Raw genomic sequence first — 20,139 nt, 5'->3', positions numbered from 1 at the left:
AAATATAACTTGACAAAACAAAATGGCTGCATTGGTACCAGCATATCTGAATCTCGAATAACCTTTTACCCGGATTATGTTGCGTTTTAGAATATTATAGTACTGAATATTCATTATTTCCAGATATGTAGAAAGTTCAAAGGTGAAATCTCAATTATAGCACGAGCACTCAAAATACTATAGATTCGAAAGTTATTGGCAAACATTTAAAGTTCGCCGAAATATTTCCGAGTTATTTATTTTATTGCTTGAAAGATTTGAAATTGAAATTGAAAAAATGAAATGTAATTAAAAGTATAAGCTTAAATGTTTTCTTCGAAAGCGTACATCTTCTACCAACAAATACAACTTGAACTCAAAAAAGTGACATTATAACCAATGTCTTATTGTTCGTTAAAGTCAGTGAACAAAATGAACTTATAAAAATGTTGATACAGTGTGGTGGAGGTGATTCTGGTAGTCTAGATGCTACCCGTGGTATATCGAGGTTCAGTAATCGGGACACTTGTGTTTTTGAATTTATTAGTAACCAATAAATGAATATGTCATAATGAACATCATTTATTGTTTTTTGTTACAAATAAAATTTTATATTGCTCAGCGTTTGAGTGACGTTATCTACATGTACCATTTCAGTGACGTTATCTACCGTTTCAGTGACGTTATCTACAAAAAAAAATTTTGTGGATAATAAATACGACTTCCGGTGTAACGATAATCAGATACATTCCATGAGTATAATGATATCAAGAATAGGTTCGTGTACACAATTCAGCACAGTACGAAAGACTCAAGGAAAAAACCTTGATTTTATTGAACTGTCCCGAGATCAGGCAATGAGAAAATCGTCCATGTCACACTACATTATCATCATTGGTATTTCTTTTCTCAAATTTAACCTCGGTGACTAAAACATATTATATGTATCGTGGAGTGACTATAGAGTTCATTGTTTGATGTATATTGAATTATCGTATATCCAAACAAAGTGTCCATGACAAATTACAAAAGGTACAAGGGCAAAGTCCATCGATGAAGCATCATAGAGATTTTTTCCCTATGTAAGTGCATACAGCACAGCAGACAACTAAGCTATGAAATCTACAACACAGTTTGACTAGTATAGCTAAGTTATGAGTTTGGGACACAGTTTGACAATTTAACCCTGGGTAATGTAATAGAGTTATATCTATACCCGACTAATTGGATATTGATTGTAATGTTCGAGTAATGTCTTTCCCCCCATTCAGTTAACTGATTAGCTCCCCCTTAGGCACGTGGGTGTTGCCTCCATCCTACTAAAAAAAAGTAATACTAACAACGTCGACCACCTTTATTTATATGTGATTTGTGTCTGTTTCGTGTATATGTAATATATTAAATAAATGAATAAATGAATGAATGAATGAATGAATATCTACACACACACACACACACACACACACACACACACACAGATACACACATACATACACCGTCATTCCACTGTATCATGTACAAACTACTTGTTGGCACGAACAGCTTCATCCGTTGGCAGCACCTGCTCTATTAACTTGGCTCAAGTGAACGCATTATGACGTAATTTGACGTAACATTGAACGGTATGTTGCTGTTCGGTTGTCTACTGTCGACAGTGTTCACTTGTCATAGTTTACATTGTGTGATTATTTGTTGGTTATTTCAATCTACAGTCTATTCAAAATCAGCGAAAGGTGAGATCAACACTTCACCCACTCAAGTATAAGCTGTCACTAACTGTCCTACTTCAGGATCAGTTAAATTTACTTTACTAAATATTTATTCAAATGAACAAGCTAGCTTTTCTTCTTTTTTATATATAACAAAATGAAATGTCATTGTTATACAAATCACAACGTCCTAACTTGATTAATAGGTATGGTTATGCTTTATCAAATACATTATTCATAAGAATTAAAAATACAAAGTATCCGTTTTACTGGGAATGCCAATGATTTCTTAGGGAATTGTCACCGGGAGGTCAATGATCCACTAAGATTTAAATCAAACACACTGTGATGCCTGAAGATCTTATCTACACAAAATAGATTCATCCAGATTAAAAACATAGTTTGCTTTTCTCTTATTGGTATATGTATATTTTTCTGTATTCTGGGTGTGGCATTAGTCTACATGTCATATTTCTTGTTCTTGCCATATTCAACCTAGACTAAAATTCCAAACATGTCTGTTAACGTCATTTCGAGGCAAATGTCAAACCTTTAAAAGTCTAGTAGACAGTAATTGAACGGTACGTATTTTGTCTAGTCAGTCCAAAAAGACTCAAAATTGAAACGAGAAATCACGGTTTATATTTTTTTATGTAACAGTTATATAGCTTGAATTTTATGTCATTTCTTTACCATAACGTTATCATAAACGTTCATTGTTGAAACTCATATTAAGTTTTACGATAACGTTTATGAAGTCACCAAGAAAAGCGACACCTTAAAGTATGCTAAAAGTGCAACAGCGTCGACCATACTGTTAATTCCTTTTGAAAAGTGATGCCTACCTTTAACCCGTTCTGCATCTCTCAAAAACTGTTGATAATATTGATATGGTAATTCCGTCAACTCGTTATATTTCCCCTTGATTTTTTGAGACGACTTCCAGTTTTTTGAATGACATAGAATGACCACATCGAATTCCTCAATGTCCTTGACTGGAAGAACGCTCCCGCTTTTCATTTTCACGTGAACTACCCTTTTGGCAAGACGAGACTCGATGGCTTTATCGTACAAAAGCTGTATGTTCCCGGTGGCGGACATCGAGCACAACGCCACGCTGATGGTACTGACCGGCTTCCGTTTTGAGCGTTTCTGAGTCTCGCCCTCCGCCATCGTGACAACGTTTTCGTTGTCTTCCCCTCTCACCCGTCTTGAAGTTTTCAACAGGAATATCTGACAGAAAATGTAGTTGACAACAATTCCAACATGGACGACTTTGCCATGTCGGTCATTCCTGAAATAGTAGATACGATTATAAATTCACTGAGTGCGGCATTGTTCTATTTTTGTTACACAACTAAACATGTTGCTGGTCGCTCTAAAGTGACGTAGCAAGCGCAATTAGGATGTTGTGTATGGAAACAACATGTAAATATATTAACATAGAAATATCCGACGAGGTCAATTAAAACACAAACATATTTGATGGTGTTCAATTATTATATATACAGTATTATTCCGCATTGTCAAATTTGACACATTCAACACAGTGACTATATCTCACTCGCAACATTTCAACAAGTGGTTGACCCGTTTTGAGGTCACGTGTTCATCAATCGGACAGTCCTGCGTTGTTGCAATGTCACAGACCTACGAATGTTTCGTTCCTGAACTAATTCTGAAAAGCAGACTTTATCTTTATGTGGAAATTGAATACGTTTGAATCGCGACCCCAGTCATCATCATCATCATCATCATCATCATCATCATCATCATCATCATCATCATCATCATCATCATATCGTCATCATTTGTATCTTTGACTTATTACAAGCTCTCAGTTCAGAGAATTTAAAAAAATCCACTTATGTATTTCACAGCATTAACCTATAAAACATACAAATATAAAACAGTAGAGAGGATTAAAAGTCAATGTAAAATATTCGGTCGGTGTGCCTGAAACCCCAAAACGTTTATAATGTGGCTGTAACGATTGATTAAAACGTATTGACAGTCAAAAATTGCGTACTACCAAACAAGAGTGACTATAGTGTTTCAATTAGGCAGCACAATATTTTTTACTACCAATCCAGAGTGACTATAGAGTTTCAATTAGGCAGCACAATATTTTTTACTACCAAACCAGAGTGCCTATAGTGTTTCAATTAGGCAGCACAATGTTTTTTACTACCAAACCAAAGTGCCTATAGTGTTTCAATTAGGCAGCACAATGTTTTTTACTACCAAACCAAAGTGCCTATAGTGTTTCAATTAGGCAGCACAATATTTTTTACTACCAAACCAGAGTGCCTATAGTGTTTCAATTAGGCAGCACAATGTTGTTTTTACTACCAAACCAGAGTGCCTATAGTGTTTCAATTAGGCAGCACAATGTTTTTTACTACCAAACCAAAGTGCCTATAGTGTTTCAATTAGGCAGCACAATGTTTTTTACTACCAAACCAAAGTGCCTATAGTGTTTCAATTAGGCAGCACAATATTTTTTACTACCAAACCAGAGTGCCTATAGTGTTTCAATTAGGCAGCACAATGTTTTTTACTACCAAACCAAAGTGCCTATAGTGTTTCAATTAGGCAGCACAATGTTTTTTACTACCAAACCAAAGTGCCTATAGTGTTTCAATTAGGCAGCACAATATTTTTTACTACCAAACCAGAGTGCCTATAGTGTTTCAATTAGGCAGCACAATGTTGTTTTTACTACCAAACCAGAGTGCCTATAGTGTTTCAATTAGGCAGCACAATGTTTTTTACTACCAAACCAAAGTGCCTATAGTGTTTCAATTAGGCAGCACAATATTTTTTACTACCAAACCAGAGTGCCTATAGTGTTTCAATTAGGCAGCACAATGTTTTTTACTACCAAACCAAAGTGCCTATAGTGTTTCAATTAGGCAGCACAATGTTTTTTACTACCAAACCAAAGTGCCTATAGTGTTTCAATTAGGCAGCACAATATTTTTTACTACCAAACCAGAGTGCCTATAGTGTTTCAATTAGGCAGCACAATGTTGTTTTTACTACCAAACCAGAGTGCCTATAGTGTTTCAATTAGGCGGCACAATGTTGTTTTTACTACCAAACCAGAGTGCCTATAGTGTTTCAATTAGGCAGCACAATGTTTTTTACTACCAAACCAAAGTGCCTATAGTGTTTCAATTAGGCAGCACAATGTTTTTTTACGTCTCACAAATTACATAGAACAAAAACAAGGCACTGATAGCAGGCATGCATATAAAATGATACATTTTATCTCACTGTGAACACGAGACAAAGGAGATTCAAACACAAATCTGTTTTTAGGTGTGTTCACAGTGACATAAAATGTAACATTTCATGTGTGCACGCTATGAGTCTGTATTTTGTTGTATGTAATTTGTAACAAAAAAATGTTGTGTGAGATATAAAAAAAAACACCGTGCTGCCTAATTGAAACTCTATGGTCACTCTAGTTTGGTAGTAACATGAATCGAAACGCCACCTTTCATCTCAAAACAGACAAAGAAGTAAGAAAAAAGGTGAAGATCTATCAACTGTTGGAACGCATTATTGTGGCAGATATTATTGACGTTCATATTACTGCATATGTATTTCCAATATCCATGCCGACCACAATCAAAGGATACTTCTAGCTGAGATGAATGTCGATGTCTCATGATCATGATGGTATCTAAATTATTTGCAGGAAAGAACTTGTGTCGATTTCAAAAAAGAAAAAAGGCAAAAAAATGTTTTGATTTTTAGAAAAAAATGTGACAATATATACTGCGTTGCATTAATTACAAATGAATTATTGAAATGGTATTCAAGTTTCTTTAAAGGTGTGTTGTGTTAGTAGTATTCTCCTGATGTAATTCACGGTGATGGTGCCCTCTCGTGGCGACACTTTTGCATCCCTGAATACTCCCGTTTCACATGACACACACACACACACATACACATACACATGCACATGCACATGCACATGCACATGCACATGCACATACACATGCACATACACACACACACACACACACACACACACATACATACATACATACATACATACATACATACATACATACATACATACATACATACATACGCACGCACACACACATACATACATACATACATACATACATACGTACATGCATACACAAATAAATAAATAAATACATACATACATACATACATACATACATACATACATACATACATACATACATACATACATGTACATACATACATACATACATACATACATACATACATACATACATACATACATACATACATACATACATACATACATACATACATACATACATACATACATACATACATACATACATACATACATACATACATACATACATACATACATACATACATACATACATACATACATACATACATACATACATACATACATACATACATACATACATACATACATACATACATACATACATACATACATACATACATACATACTTTGTGACAGTAAACGTGTGATGGTTTGTCTACTTAAAATAGTTTGCATCAATTTCCAATGTACAGATTTTTTTATCATTGGTATATTATTTCACTCTATTTATTATATATATATTGCAATCTTACGTGATCACATACTGTAAATCTAGATATTTTCGCTACTAGAATTTTTTTTAGAAATTCAGCTAGTTCTCAAAGACTAATTTTTTTACTAATTGCCAGACTAGTACATCGTGTTAATATACAAGAAGGCAGTTTTGTGTGTCTCTGTTTTCCAAATAAGCGAAAGTAAGTCTTTAGCAACATTTCCAGGTGTACAGTAATAGGGTGGAGCTTACAAGCTATTTTCTTGCATAAATTAAAAAAAATGTGAAGTTTGCAGATATTTAATATGCTATGTGTAAATATGAACCTTACTAGCAGCCTACTTTGTACAAGTACAAAAATTAGAAGTCCTTGAGTTGCACTCATATCTGACGTACATCTCCCTTATCTACCTTGTGAGTTGGCTATATGTACTACCATAACTTGTACCACTGGTCAATAGTGGATTACTACTTGAATCGTACAAATCTAATGAATGTTCTAACTGTATTGGTACGGATTTCAGTTCAATGTCTACGTTTTCCATCATGGAATCATACCGTATGGCGGAACCGTTCGATAAACCCTTCTCATGTCCAGGCGTCTCATCGGAATAGCCAAATAATAACCTTCCGAAACACATACAACAGCCTGGATCATCGTCGGCGTGTGCTTCTACTTTGGACTTTTTCTCCGTGACATGGCGGGCCGCTCGACGGAGGAATTTTTGTAATAGTCTGACGTTTTCGTCATCAAATTCTGTGACTGCATCAAAGCAGTAACTGCTGACGGTGCTGATGTCCCCACATACTATGACGTCACTAACATAGCGGGTCAGGTTTTGGTAATCATCTATGAAATCTTGCCTTCTATCGTCTTTTTCTGGTAAAGTCAATGTCATATCCATATCATGTATCACCATGGCAACACATTCTTTACCTGTGGTTATTTAAAAGAATCCAAATTTAATTATGAAACTGAGCATGAATGGATTCACTTTTATGCCATAAAATATTGCCAGGTTTACATTTGCAAAGAACACACAAACATACATAAATTAAATAGAAAGACCACTGTGTATGTGTACTGTCTTGTGAGGACCCAGTCTCGGTTACTCAGACTCTCGCCGTTGAGGGCATCACCCCTAGCGAGAGTGATGCCCTAAACGGCGAGAGTCTGGGTAACCGAGACTAGTGAGGACCATGGCATTAGTTCAGCGGAACTAGTCCTTGGCCCGTATAACATCGAAAATGAGAGTGGGGATCCAAAGTACGTGTAGAAAGCGATCCCACTTCAAACACAGGATAGTGGCCCCTTAGTCACAAGTAACTAGTGCCTGGCCAATGCCTACACATTTACAATATCAATGTCTTCCAAATATAACTTGACAAAACAAAATGGCTGCATTGGTACCAGCATATCTGAATCTCGAATAACCTTTTACCCGGATTATGTTGCGTTTTAGAATATTATAGTACTGAATATTCATTATTTCCAGATATGTAGAAAGTTCAAAGGTGAAATCTCAATTATAGCACGAGCACTCAAAATACTATAGATTCGAAAGTTATTGGCAAACATTTAAAGTTCGCCGAAATATTTCCGAGTTATTTATTTTATTGCTTGAAAGATTTGAAATTGAAATTGAAAAAATGAAATGTAATTAAAAGTATAAGCTTAAATGTTTTCTTCGAAAGCGTACATCTTCTACCAACAAATACAACTTGAACTCAAAAAAGTGACATTATAACCAATGTCTTATTGTTCGTTAAAGTCAGTGAACAAAATGAACTTATAAAAATGTTGATACAGTGTGGTGGAGGTGATTCTGGTAGTCTAGATGCTACCCGTGGTATATCGAGGTTCAGTAATCGGGACACTTGTGTTTTTGAATTTATTAGTAACCAATAAATGAATATGTCATAATGAACATCATTTATTGTTTTTTGTTACAAATAAAATTTTATATTGCTCAGCGTTTGAGTGACGTTATCTACATGTACCATTTCAGTGACGTTATCTACCGTTTCAGTGACGTTATCTACAAAAAAAAATTTTGTGGATAATAAATACGACTTCCGGTGTAACGATAATCAGATACATTCCATGAGTATAATGATATCAAGAATAGGTTCGTGTACACAATTCAGCACAGTACGAAAGACTCAAGGAAAAAACCTTGATTTTATTGAACTGTCCCGAGATCAGGCAATGAGAAAATCGTCCATGTCACACTACATTATCATCATTGGTATTTCTTTTCTCAAATTTAACCTCGGTGACTAAAACATATTATATGTATCGTGGAGTGACTATAGAGTTCATTGTTTGATGTATATTGAATTATCGTATATCCAAACAAAGTGTCCATGACAAATTACAAAAGGTACAAGGGCAAAGTCCATCGATGAAGCATCATAGAGATTTTTTCCCTATGTAAGTGCATACAGCACAGCAGACAACTAAGCTATGAAATCTACAACACAGTTTGACTAGTATAGCTAAGTTATGAGTTTGGGACACAGTTTGACAATTTAACCCTGGGTAATGTAATAGAGTTATATCTATACCCGACTAATTGGATATTGATTGTAATGTTCGAGTAATGTCTTTCCCCCCATTCAGTTAACTGATTAGCTCCCCCTTAGGCACGTGGGTGTTGCCTCCATCCTACTAAAAAAAAGTAATACTAACAACGTCGACCACCTTTATTTATATGTGATTTGTGTCTGTTTCGTGTATATGTAATATATTAAATAAATGAATAAATGAATGAATGAATGAATGAATATCTACACACACACACACACACACACACACACACACACACAGATACACACATACATACACCGTCATTCCACTGTATCATGTACAAACTACTTGTTGGCACGAACAGCTTCATCCGTTGGCAGCACCTGCTCTATTAACTTGGCTCAAGTGAACGCATTATGACGTAATTTGACGTAACATTGAACGGTATGTTGCTGTTCGGTTGTCTACTGTCGACAGTGTTCACTTGTCATAGTTTACATTGTGTGATTATTTGTTGGTTATTTCAATCTACAGTCTATTCAAAATCAGCGAAAGGTGAGATCAACACTTCACCCACTCAAGTATAAGCTGTCACTAACTGTCCTACTTCAGGATCAGTTAAATTTACTTTACTAAATATTTATTCAAATGAACAAGCTAGCTTTTCTTCTTTTTTATATATAACAAAATGAAATGTCATTGTTATACAAATCACAACGTCCTAACTTGATTAATAGGTATGGTTATGCTTTATCAAATACATTATTCATAAGAATTAAAAATACAAAGTATCCGTTTTACTGGGAATGCCAATGATTTCTTAGGGAATTGTCACCGGGAGGTCAATGATCCACTAAGATTTAAATCAAACACACTGTGATGCCTGAAGATCTTATCTACACAAAATAGATTCATCCAGATTAAAAACATAGTTTGCTTTTCTCTTATTGGTATATGTATATTTTTCTGTATTCTGGGTGTGGCATTAGTCTACATGTCATATTTCTTGTTCTTGCCATATTCAACCTAGACTAAAATTCCAAACATGTCTGTTAACGTCATTTCGAGGCAAATGTCAAACCTTTAAAAGTCTAGTAGACAGTAATTGAACGGTACGTATTTTGTCTAGTCAGTCCAAAAAGACTCAAAATTGAAACGAGAAATCACGGTTTATATTTTTTTATGTAACAGTTATATAGCTTGAATTTTATGTCATTTCTTTACCATAACGTTATCATAAACGTTCATTGTTGAAACTCATATTAAGTTTTACGATAACGTTTATGAAGTCACCAAGAAAAGCGACACCTTAAAGTATGCTAAAAGTGCAACAGCGTCGACCATACTGTTAATTCCTTTTGAAAAGTGATGCCTACCTTTAACCCGTTCTGCATCTCTCAAAAACTGTTGATAATATTGATATGGTAATTCCGTCAACTCGTTATATTTCCCCTTGATTTTTTGAGACGACTTCCAGTTTTTTGAATGACATAGAATGACCACATCGAATTCCTCAATGTCCTTGACTGGAAGAACGCTCCCGCTTTTCATTTTCACGTGAACTACCCTTTTGGCAAGACGAGACTCGATGGCTTTATCGTACAAAAGCTGTATGTTCCCGGTGGCGGACATCGAGCACAACGCCACGCTGATGGTACTGACCGGCTTCCGTTTTGAGCGTTTCTGAGTCTCGCCCTCCGCCATCGTGACAACGTTTTCGTTGTCTTCCCCTCTCACCCGTCTTGAAGTTTTCAACAGGAATATCTGACAGAAAATGTAGTTGACAACAATTCCAACATGGACGACTTTGCCATGTCGGTCATTCCTGAAATAGTAGATACGATTATAAATTCACTGAGTGCGGCATTGTTCTATTTTTGTTACACAACTAAACATGTTGCTGGTCGCTCTAAAGTGACGTAGCAAGCGCAATTAGGATGTTGTGTATGGAAACAACATGTAAATATATTAACATAGAAATATCCGACGAGGTCAATTAAAACACAAACATATTTGATGGTGTTCAATTATTATATATACAGTATTATTCCGCATTGTCAAATTTGACACATTCAACACAGTGACTATATCTCACTCGCAACATTTCAACAAGTGGTTGACCCGTTTTGAGGTCACGTGTTCATCAATCGGACAGTCCTGCGTTGTTGCAATGTCACAGACCTACGAATGTTTCGTTCCTGAACTAATTCTGAAAAGCAGACTTTATCTTTATGTGGAAATTGAATACGTTTGAATCGCGACCCCAGTCATCATCATCATCATCATCATCATCATCATCATCATCATCATCATCATCATCATCATCATCATCATCATATCGTCATCATTTGTATCTTTGACTTATTACAAGCTCTCAGTTCAGAGAATTTAAAAAAATCCACTTATGTATTTCACAGCATTAACCTATAAAACATACAAATATAAAACAGTAGAGAGGATTAAAAGTCAATGTAAAATATTCGGTCGGTGTGCCTGAAACCCCAAAACGTTTATAATGTGGCTGTAACGATTGATTAAAACGTATTGACAGTCAAAAATTGCGTACTACCAAACAAGAGTGACTATAGTGTTTCAATTAGGCAGCACAATATTTTTTACTACCAATCCAGAGTGACTATAGAGTTTCAATTAGGCAGCACAATATTTTTTACTACCAAACCAGAGTGCCTATAGTGTTTCAATTAGGCAGCACAATGTTTTTTACTACCAAACCAAAGTGCCTATAGTGTTTCAATTAGGCAGCACAATGTTTTTTACTACCAAACCAAAGTGCCTATAGTGTTTCAATTAGGCAGCACAATATTTTTTACTACCAAACCAGAGTGCCTATAGTGTTTCAATTAGGCAGCACAATGTTGTTTTTACTACCAAACCAGAGTGCCTATAGTGTTTCAATTAGGCAGCACAATGTTTTTTACTACCAAACCAAAGTGCCTATAGTGTTTCAATTAGGCAGCACAATGTTTTTTACTACCAAACCAAAGTGCCTATAGTGTTTCAATTAGGCAGCACAATATTTTTTACTACCAAACCAGAGTGCCTATAGTGTTTCAATTAGGCAGCACAATGTTTTTTACTACCAAACCAAAGTGCCTATAGTGTTTCAATTAGGCAGCACAATGTTTTTTACTACCAAACCAAAGTGCCTATAGTGTTTCAATTAGGCAGCACAATATTTTTTACTACCAAACCAGAGTGCCTATAGTGTTTCAATTAGGCAGCACAATGTTGTTTTTACTACCAAACCAGAGTGCCTATAGTGTTTCAATTAGGCAGCACAATGTTTTTTACTACCAAACCAAAGTGCCTATAGTGTTTCAATTAGGCAGCACAATATTTTTTACTACCAAACCAGAGTGCCTATAGTGTTTCAATTAGGCAGCACAATGTTTTTTACTACCAAACCAAAGTGCCTATAGTGTTTCAATTAGGCAGCACAATGTTTTTTACTACCAAACCAAAGTGCCTATAGTGTTTCAATTAGGCAGCACAATATTTTTTACTACCAAACCAGAGTGCCTATAGTGTTTCAATTAGGCAGCACAATGTTGTTTTTACTACCAAACCAGAGTGCCTATAGTGTTTCAATTAGGCGGCACAATGTTGTTTTTACTACCAAACCAGAGTGCCTATAGTGTTTCAATTAGGCAGCACAATGTTTTTTACTACCAAACCAAAGTGCCTATAGTGTTTCAATTAGGCAGCACAATGTTTTTTTACGTCTCACAAATTACATAGAACAAAAACAAGGCACTGATAGCAGGCATGCATATAAAATGATACATTTTATCTCACTGTGAACACGAGACAAAGGAGATTCAAACACAAATCTGTTTTTAGGTGTGTTCACAGTGACATAAAATGTAACATTTCATGTGTGCACGCTATGAGTCTGTATTTTGTTGTATGTAATTTGTAACAAAAAAATGTTGTGTGAGATATAAAAAAAAACACCGTGCTGCCTAATTGAAACTCTATGGTCACTCTAGTTTGGTAGTAACATGAATCGAAACGCCACCTTTCATCTCAAAACAGACAAAGAAGTAAGAAAAAAGGTGAAGATCTATCAACTGTTGGAACGCATTATTGTGGCAGATATTATTGACGTTCATATTACTGCATATGTATTTCCAATATCCATGCCGACCACAATCAAAGGATACTTCTAGCTGAGATGAATGTCGATGTCTCATGATCATGATGGTATCTAAATTATTTGCAGGAAAGAACTTGTGTCGATTTCAAAAAAGAAAAAAGGCAAAAAAATGTTTTGATTTTTAGAAAAAAATGTGACAATATATACTGCGTTGCATTAATTACAAATGAATTATTGAAATGGTATTCAAGTTTCTTTAAAGGTGTGTTGTGTTAGTAGTATTCTCCTGATGTAATTCACGGTGATGGTGCCCTCTCGTGGCGACACTTTTGCATCCCTGAATACTCCCGTTTCACATGACACACACACACACACATACACATACACATGCACATGCACATGCACATGCACATGCACATGCACATACACATACACACACACACACACACACACACACACATACATACATACATACATACATACATACATACATACATACATACATACATACATACATACGCACGCACACACACATACATACATACATACATACATACATACGTACATGCATACACAAATAAATAAATAAATACATACATACATACATACATACATACATACATACATACATACATACATACATACATACATGTACATACATACATACATACATACATACATACATACATACATACATACATACATACATACATACATACATACATACATACATACATACATACATACATACATACATACATACATACATACATACATACATACATACATACATACATACATACATACATACATACATACATACATACATACATACATACATACATACATACATACATACATACATACATACATACATACATACATAAATAAATAAATAAATAAATATATGCATATATAAAATGATTTTGTCATGCTTGTCTGTGTCTATTCACTTTTCCCTGGATGACAAATTGGATCTCATACACAGAAAATACACTCGCGCCACCGACATGAGATAAATTTGTCACTCTGCTGATACACCGGTCTTCACGCTTTTCCCTGATCGGTCAATCCCTTCATTTGTAACTGTCAGTCGAAATTTAACGCCCACACCAGAGTACAAATATACATACATATACACATATATTTATATATATATATATATATTCAATTCAGCTTCTTTTTTTTTACTTTTCTATTCTTTCAATAAGTGTAGGGTTATGAATAAAAAAAATAGTACAACATACGAAGGAACTCATTGACAGTATATGGTGCATCCATTGGCAAAATGCCAGCTCATTTACTGACAGCAGACTTCCAGCATATTTCATTGAGAATTGATTTAAGATCTTCTCTCGTTAAACATTGATATTTGGAGTTGACGCTTAGTTGGTAGATATTTATAACTTCGTGTCACCATGTCTAGTAGCTATTTCACATTTCTCTTTTTTTTCTTTTTTTTTTAAATATGTCCTAAAGTGAGATGTATAATACTCAGACAAAACATGCCATGTTGAGTGGGTTGAATTATTACGACTATCTTATCATCATCTCATATTGCTTTTGTGTTCATTTTGCACAGAAATTTACCACCGTGACGGGGGATCATAGAAATTATAATATTAGTGATGAGGATCGCTAATCTTATTGGCTCCCTAAATATGACGTCACTCGCCACCAAAGCTTGATCTTTATTGAATACGTTTCCGGTTCACTGAGGGAATTTTACTGAACAGAATCGATACACCGTCAATATAATATGTTTGATGTATGCTTGCAGGGGGTATAACCATTATTTTGGTGCTTTACATTCAAAAGGTACAAAGTACCATATGTGAGTACTGTGACGAACGTCATCATCTCGAATCCTGCTGGCACTCGTGTGTACGATGCTTTCATTTTAATCTTATATCTAAAACGTTTCACTATGTATAACAGCGTAATTGACCCCATTTATTTGTTGTCCTGGCAACTCGAGTAACATTGACCCGACGTCGGTGGTGGTGGGAGGAGCGTTCTTGAGATCACGGTCGTCGAGGTTCCCTTGTTGTGAATCCGACTCGTGTAGGTCATGGTAGAAAGTACTTCAAGATGTCTGCTTTTGCCTTCGTGACTATATTGATGCACTTCTGTGCCTGCGTGTTTGGGTGAGTGATGAAATGGTCGCAATTTTATCTTGATTTTTATATTCATTTTGTGTATGTGTCGACGTTTGCAGTGAAACTACTACATTATTGGTGCTGTGTCTATTCATGTACACGAGTTTCAATTGTACTTCATACACGTTTATAAGTTGAATGTAAATATAGCTGGAATGACGAGGCTCATCAGATACGATGAAGGTAACATTTACGATTTACTCTCAATATATACTAGAATCATAAGTAATTTTTTGTTCATGAATTTTGGTCCAGAGCAAACGAATGAACCTATGTAATCAATGTAGCTCCACTGATAAGATAACACTAATGCAAAAACATGGGATTAAAACTCTGGCCTTTAAAACGTGATGTTATAGATAAGTTGCGTTCGCCATCATATTTGACAATACCACTCGTCAACTACGGTTTGCAAAGTCCACGTGTGCTTTTCAACAAGTCTGGTGATCATTTTTCTCGAGTTTATTCGATATTTCAAAGCTCATGACAGTTATATCAACCTCAATATTACTCAAGTAATTTGACCAAATTCATTTTTGTAGACACATAAAGACGAAAGCTTTGTAACTCAGACTTTCATACCGTTAGCGAATTGTCGAAATGAACCTCTCGGAATTTAACTTATCTGTAATTGTTTTTGATTTTTTTTTTCTGTAATTGTTTTTGAAGTGTACTAGAAATCTATAATGTATTGTGGTTGACGGGAAGACGCGTATACAATTTAGGACTACTAGAATATATTCACAGTCAACTTGAAACATAACAAAAAACATATTTGAGGATAAAAGATCCGTCATTTTTTGGTGACAGGAAAGAAAACTCGAGTGATACAAATTATTCAGGTGAACAAAATCACAATACCTTTAGTTTAAGCGTCAATATCTGTAACATATTGATAGAACATCTGACACCAAAAGCTGCGTTAAAAAGCCATGTCGTATTAAAAATAGTGAAATCTTAATCTATGATGACACGAAAACAAACTGAAAAGTGACAAAAAGCTAAACGCCCCGTACCAGTAAAAGTAAGAACGGTAAACTTCACCACATGTCTGTTTACTCAACCATTATTTCTCAAGCAGATTATTTTTGCCGGTAGTGAAACATACTTGAGTTATAAAGGTACTCATTTTCTCAGTGTGCAATGCTGTTATTATGAAAGTAATGTATTTTTCGAACATCGTACAACATACTTATTTCCTTCCAAACCATTACGTCATCGAATCATGTGATTCTTGGATTACGTAATCAAATCATGTTATATATGACGTCATTTCCTTCCACCCATTGCGTCGTCGAATCATGTTATTCATGAATTACGTAATCAAATCATATTACATATGACGTCATTTTCTTCCAACCTATTGCGTCGTCGAATCATGTGATTCTTGGATTATGTAATCATGTTATGTGTATTATTGCGGTTGTCGAATCAGTTGATTCGTGAATTGGGTAATCAAATGAAATTATTTCTTTCTCAGAAAAGAAAACGACAAAGTTTCAGACCGTATCCTTTAGTTTTTATATTCGATTATTTCATGAAGTGTTTTTTTTCTGTTTGTTTTAATCATTAGACAAAATGGTTCAGGGGTGAATGCTTCCAAGGAAAGTGACGTAATACAGTTATTCAGCGACATCTTAGATGGCTACGATTCAAGAATACGACCACTTTTTGGAAGTAAGTTATTGGCGTCATCCTATTTAATGTTATGAGTGTAGTACCACGAAAGTCTATGTTTTAAATAATTCTATTTTTTTTCTGAAAAAGATAAAACAAAATACAATCCTATAAATATGACCATTGCATCCCAATTTCTTGGTTCATAGATGGTAAAACAGAAAGCACAGAAATGGGGATATTACTCTGGTAGTTGAGCTCCTGTTTACTAAGATAAACACAAATTAAATCTATTGTTGTGACATGTTGATACAACATTGATAAGATGTTGAATGGGTTGTTGGTTTAATTATAGTCTCAGTAGGGAGGCTTTCTGGCAAGCTAGTTATATAAACTTGCAGTGTAGTGTTTTGGGACTTCCAATGTTTACACTATCTTGATCACATGGTGATTAGATTCGCACAACAGAGGAACCGATATCATCAGTTGTGTAATGTACCACATCGAACAGCAATAGTGTTTAGTTTGTATCGAAGCCTCGATTACCAGAGTCGTAATCATTGAGGCATACACTGTGATGTTTGGCAGTGATCCACGCTTTCCTGTTTTTTTTTAGTTTATTTCATGTAAAGGAGGCGATGCATGATGGTAGCATAACCGGTGTACATTTTATGAAAACAAGACTACAGGATTCTAGGAATACATTCGATAAATTAAAAGTCGACCTGCTTCTATGAAATACCAAATACGTGTAGTCATGGTATACGTACGTACATACGTACGTCTCGGACGTCAAAATCGTCAACTTTTGACGCTTGTCTGTTGAGGTATTTGCGTTTCGTAAAACACTGTGTCTCAAGTAAAAGACTATCTATACTATATCAAACTCTAGCTCTAAGTCAAGTCTGTTTACGTCAAACTCCTTAGGTCCACATAATCTACTACTTCTGGGTCAGTTATCGCGTCAAAGAAGGTCATATGCTGTTCCTTCAGATGCACAGAACAAGAAGTTGGACCAAAAGATAACCAATTGTAACATATTACTGAATTGTCAGTTATATCAAGTTATCTCTTCCGTAGATAGTCTGAGAAGTGTCGAAATGTCGACCGATACAAGATCGCCTTCTCCATAGGAACTAACTAAAGCTACCAGGCAACGCAATCCATTTATGCCTGCAATAAGTCGGAAAGCTTTGAGCCAACTGTGACAAGCTTAATCTGACTCTACTTATAATGCTAGCAATATAATATTTTACGTGACAACGAAAGTGCTGTTCTGTGTTTAATGGCTTACTGAGAACAACTGCGCCAAATCGTTGAATATTTCTAACTTGAATTAGGGACTCGACACAAAATACAAGAGGAGGGGTTCATCATTTTCCATATGCAATTGTTTGGGGTCGCTATTTTTGGTGCATTGATATTTTTGATCATAGATTCCAATGCCAAATCTGAAGGTCAGTCATTTTTGTGCAAGGCCTCGGGGAGGGTCAATCTTTTTCACGCACTGAACTTTTGAAAAAAAATACCGGTTCCTCCCCTGTACTGTATACCTAGTCCCTTAGAGTGTAACTGCAGTTGGTTTCCTCGTTGTGTTGAAAAAGCCATAAATAATAGTAACCACTCAATGACAAGTGCGGTACATGATGCATATAACTACTTTCCTGATGCTTCGCCCGAATTACTCATACTCGTTCGCGAGTGCCGCATATTAATAAAAAAAGTCGTACAATGGGCAGTATTGAAATATCGTGTTGGCATAGAGTGAATATCTATACCTTTACACTATTGTGATACTATAGAAATCGAATGGTATAATATTGTATACTGTCGCATCCTTTCATGTCCATATTGGCATCAAACCTACTTCACATAGGCTATAAATAGACACATACTTAAAGTTGGAACTATATTTATGACATGAAGTATTAAAGCATTTGTCATTATATTAAATGATATCAAAGTAACTGTTGGAGGTTCCGTGTATCATCACGGGGTACAAGCATTGCCGGTATAGCATTGTCAGTTTTTTTCATGGTCGGCATATTTGTCCACATCAAAGAAATCAGCCTACACACTACTGTTTTGATATTATGTTGCCGACAGACATATATAGAGGGTATGGAAACAAAAAGATATTGCATGAAATAAATACAGTCGGAAAAGTCTTTGAGTTGGATATAGTGGAAAGCAATGGGCATTAGATATATACTTTACCATAGTATGACTGAATTTGACATATTGCGTCGCCAGAACAACGTGTACGTACCAGATTATCAGAGGTCCGTGTATCTAACCAATGATTCTTGGACTCGTGTCCCTTTTCACGTCTGGCAACATTTGAACTCATGTTTTCTAGAACATTTGAATGGTGGGGGCATGTTTTAGAGAAAGAAAGTGAAGGGGGGGGGGGGCACTTTCCCCCAGCCTCTTGTAATTACTGAAGGCTCCCTAACAAACACACACACACACACACACACACACACACACACACACACACACACACACACAAACACTCTCTCTCTCTCACACACACACACAAACAAACAAACACACACGTACACACACACACTCACTCTCTCTCACCCTAACAAACACACATGTACACACACACACACGCACACACACACATACACACACACACTCTCTCTCTCTCTAATGTAATGTAATGTAATGTAATGTAATGTAATGTAATGTAATGTGATGTAATGTAATGTAATGTAATGTAATGTAATGTAATGTAATGTAATGTAATGTAACAAAAGAATCTAGACGTCACAGTGGTACTAAATAACATTCTAACTCCCCTTCGAATGCGTATAAATTCTACATTGTCTCCCAGAATTCAACCATCTACAATGAAAGCTGGTATATTACAATATCCAGACCTGAAATTTACAACAACAAAAAACCGTAACAAGAGATACAGTAACTGTTCAAAACCTCAAGCCAAAGAAATTTACACCAGTAACCCAGTCAAAAACATTAACGGTTCAAAGCAAGGTTACCGTAGTTGAAATACGTTTTCATATTTTTAGATATAAATGTAACGTAAACACTATCAGATCTGTTCCTACGCTCATTAAGCAAACACAATATATGTGCGTTGCTTTTGTTGGGGTAAATCAAATGCATACTGATGGAAAGTACACCATATGGGCATGGCATGCAGAATAGGGTTGCCGGTTTACTCTTAGTTCAATTCATCAAACAACGGGCGGATTATACTTTACGATTCCGTGTTTGGTATTTTACCGTGCACACAAATACGAGAAAACAGTTTACCTTGTGAACATAGTGAGTTTGTGACGTCATACGGATTATTAGTAACGCTACGTCATACAAGCTATCATACGTATTCTAGCATGCCAGTTTGACAGTATGTACTTTGCTTCGCTGCTGGACGAGTTCTGACGTTTGAAAAGGCGTTTTTTATTACGCTGCA

The 20,139-nt window shown here is 35.5% G+C and overlaps 3 protein-coding genes across 3 annotated transcripts in view; 1 reads left to right on the top strand and 2 right to left on the bottom strand.

The window, feature by feature from the left end:
• The window catches only part of LOC144443799 (uncharacterized), a 4,363-nt gene extending 1,358 nt beyond the window's left edge, over positions 1-3,005 (bottom strand). Inside the window, exon 1 of the mRNA XM_078133345.1 lies at positions 2,534-3,005. Coding sequence (XP_077989471.1) covers positions 2,534-2,861 — 328 coding nt within the window. The 5' untranslated portion in view covers positions 2,862-3,005. The remainder of the gene's footprint in view (positions 1-2,533) is intronic.
• A 3,281-nt stretch (positions 3,006-6,286) lies between these two features.
• LOC144443804 (uncharacterized) lies at positions 6,287-10,649 on the bottom strand. The gene is made up of 2 exons (XM_078133351.1): positions 10,178-10,649; positions 6,287-7,208 (listed from the first exon to the last, which is right to left on the bottom strand). The coding sequence occupies exons 1-2, from the start codon at positions 10,503-10,505 to the stop codon at positions 6,679-6,681; spliced, it is 858 nt and encodes a 285-aa protein (XP_077989477.1). The 5' UTR covers positions 10,506-10,649; the 3' UTR covers positions 6,287-6,678.
• Positions 10,650-14,660: 4,011 nt separating this feature from the next.
• Positions 14,661-20,139, top strand: part of LOC144443291 (serine/threonine-protein kinase RIO2-like) — a 29,176-nt gene continuing 23,697 nt past the window's right edge. The window contains exons 1-2 of the mRNA XM_078132728.1: positions 14,661-15,065; positions 16,651-16,754. Of these exons, the coding sequence (XP_077988854.1) occupies positions 15,010-15,065; positions 16,651-16,754 (160 nt within the window). The 5' untranslated portion in view covers positions 14,661-15,009. The remainder of the gene's footprint in view (positions 15,066-16,650; positions 16,755-20,139) is intronic.

This window comes from Glandiceps talaboti, chromosome 12 (genome assembly GCF_964340395.1).
Source record: "Glandiceps talaboti chromosome 12, keGlaTala1.1, whole genome shotgun sequence".
In the NCBI taxonomy this organism is placed as follows: Eukaryota; Metazoa; Hemichordata; class Enteropneusta; family Spengelidae; genus Glandiceps; species Glandiceps talaboti.
This window is presented reverse-complemented; position numbering and strand designations above follow the sequence as displayed.